The sequence below is a fragment of the Sylvia atricapilla genome, chromosome 1 (assembly GCF_009819655.1).
Source record: "Sylvia atricapilla isolate bSylAtr1 chromosome 1, bSylAtr1.pri, whole genome shotgun sequence".
NCBI classification, from domain to species: Eukaryota; Metazoa; Chordata; class Aves; order Passeriformes; family Sylviidae; genus Sylvia; species Sylvia atricapilla.
The window spans coordinates 64920366-64923275 of NC_089140.1; the positions used below are offsets into that span (position 1 = coordinate 64920366).

At 55.2% G+C, this 2910-nt stretch overlaps 1 protein-coding gene across 1 annotated transcript; it reads right to left on the minus strand.

The window, feature by feature from the left end:
- Positions 1 to 234: 234 nt before the first annotated feature.
- Positions 235 to 1850, minus strand: LOC136375473 (inositol 1,4,5-trisphosphate receptor-interacting protein-like 1). Its single transcript, XM_066341004.1, is given in 2 exon segments — positions 235 to 1754; positions 1757 to 1850. Coding segments are annotated over 2 exon segments (1614 nt in total).
- Positions 1851 to 2910: the final 1060 nt, after the last annotated feature.

A 2910-nucleotide genomic window follows, 5' to 3' on the forward strand; every position in this document is an offset into this window, starting at 1 on the left:
GGACGTTAGGAAGAAGTTTTTTACTGAAAGAGTAATAAAGTACTGGAATGGTCTGCCCAGGGGAGGTGGTGGAGTCACCATCCCTGGATGTGTTAAAAAAATATTGAATATGGCACTATTTGTCATGGATTAGTTGAGGTGGTGTTAGGGCACAGGTTGGACCCCATGATCTGGAAGGTCACTTCCAGCCTACCGATTCTGTGTTTCGCTGATTCTGTGATCCTCCGAGCTCCACTAACAGTGGCCATAGGCCAGCACTCTTGCCAGGCGTTGGCGCAGATCACAGTAGGCTTGCATCGCCTGAGAGTGGGCGGCCGGATCTTGCGCCAGTCTGTGGAAGAGGTTGAGTGGCCTAGCCGTCTCTATATCGGGAGGCAACCTGATCTCCTGCGGAAGGCTCTGGTTGCCCACAATAAAATGGTCCAGGCGTTTCTCTTCCAGAGATAAGCGCAGCTGCTCCAAGATATCCGACAGCTGAAGCAGGAAGTATTTACTCTGCCAGTGTGACGCTGGTAGGGTGTGCAGCAGGCGCATGACAACAGTCTTGATGGCATGGGTGGAAAACTCCTCGTGCTCAAGAACGCCAGTAAGGAGCTGCAGGCATTTGAGGTGCGAGCTGTCCTGGGGGGCCTGACTGGCCATGTGCCGGAAGAACCTGGTCTCAGCCACGGTGTAGGTCTCAGGCCACACTGTTCTTGGGGTGTGGACCCCGTGAGTCCGGCTGCTGACAAAGATGTCTGAGTTGCGTCGCTGCACCCCGAACAGTATCCTAACCTGGAAGCTTTCTTGGCCGTTGGTCAGCCTGAGGTTGCAGGAGCGTTTGGAGGGCAGCACCGTTAAATCCCAGCTGCGTGACTGGGGCAAACGCCGCCAGCTTGCTCTCACCAGTGTGCAGAACCAGCGGACAGTTTTGTGCACATCGAGGTAGGAGCCAGTGCACAGCGTATCTAGGAGGTTGGGCTGCCCAGTCAGCCTCCTAATCACATCAGGGTGGTGCCGGAAACACAGCGCGTGCCCGCCCTGCTGCTCCCTCGGGCAGCGGCACTCCAGGCTCACGAGGATACGGAAATTCCTGTTAAGCCTATGCCGGTCACCGTGATACTCCAGGTAGAAGATGTGGCCTAGGGGAGGAGTCAGGGGTACAAGCACACGGTACACAATTTCCTCCTTACTGGCATTCCAACCTTCGAAGGCACTGCCAAAACCAATGGGTTGTTCCAGCACCGGGTAGAAAGTCCGACCCAAGACACGCCTGATGACAGATGTGAAGTTGTTCACCAGGCCCATTGTCCTCCGGCAGCCTGTCTGCAGGTCTTGGACAGGCCACTGTATGCGCTCCTCTAGAAGCCATGTCAGGTCATATGGCCGTGTCTCGTCCTCTTCCTCCTTCTCTTCACCACTGATCTCTGCCTCATGGCGTCTTTTCCTCCACACAAACCATATGGCCAAGAGAAGAACCAAGAGCCCAGCAAATGTCCTGACTTGCCAGGGCTGCATGGCAGACCAGTGCAGGTCTCCCCAGGATGTGCCACTCCGCACCACCATGAGCTGCTCCACCTCCTGCTCCAGCCGAATTCTCTCCTGTTCCAGGAGCTTTTCATACAGCTCCATGCGCATACGAGTCACCTCATCCAAATCATCCCCCACGGGCTTGGGGTACTGGACTACAGTTCGAAGGAGCAAGAACCACAAAACCCAGTAATCCATGGTCTGCAGGAGGATGGAGAGAAGGCATTAAGCAGGGCAGGGAGGAGGCACCCGGCAGTGGGGGCAGCAGGGATGGGAATCCCGGGGATCTGGGCGTAGGAAGGACAGGGCCTCAGACAGTTGGGGGTGGGGTAGGAAGGCATGTCCCACTGCTCCAGCAGCAGAGCATCCTACCCTGGCCAAGGCTCTGCCATGAGGGGCTGTCCCTGCATGCACACGGAGAACCCAGCCCTGGGTGCAGCATTTGTGCCCCCAGCCCTTGTCCCCAGCCTGGCCTGCCCCCCACGTGTGCACTCACCGCTTGCTCAAGCAACACAGAGCCAGTGTTACCTGCTGGGGCCTTTTCTAGCTGCCCCCATTGTGACACATCCCCCGTGATGTCACAGGTGCCACAGTGCATCACAACCCAACCAACTCCACCCTTTGTCCCTACCCCAGCTCAGCCACTCAGAGTGGCCCTGGTGTACTGGTTAAGGCTGCTTTTGAGTGACTCGTCTTCAAAGAACTTCCCTTGGTGGTTTTTTTTTTTTGTCTTTCTTTCTTATCAGCTGCCTCCACTGGCAATCTCATAGATATCCATGTTGGAAGGCACCCTTGGGGTGGTTGAGTCTCAGCCTTGACTCCACACTGGTTGAGCTACACTTAAATCTCTGCGTCATCGAGGTCAGAAAAGTCCCTGAAGATCACACAGTTCAGCTGCAAACTTATGCCACTTGCACATGACTTTCAAACCTCTCCGAGGGTGGTGACTCAGCCATTGCCCTAGGCAGCCTGTTCCCAAGCTTGATATCCTTTTTGTTGGAGGAATGGTTCCTAGAGATACAGGCTAAGCCTCCTGTGGTGCAGCTAGAGGTCTTTTCCTCTGATCATATTGTTTCTTCCCTGGGCTAACATGGGCCCCTCACTTAGCTACCACCTCCCTTCAGGGACCATCTGCATTATGTCAGGCAAAGGAGAGGGATGGGGGTGCAACCTGAGTCCTCCAGTTCCTTCCTGGGGTTGGGTGTGGGGATAGACATCACCAGACACACATGGCAGTGACCAGGTTCCTACCTGCTCTGCAAATAGGGAACAAACCCTCTTCTGGATAAGAGCAGGGAAGGTGGCCACTTTTCCCACCCTTCCCACAAAACTGTCTCCCTGAAACAGCTGACAACCTGCCATGCCAGGGAACAGAGTGAGACATCTGCCTGTAGTAATATC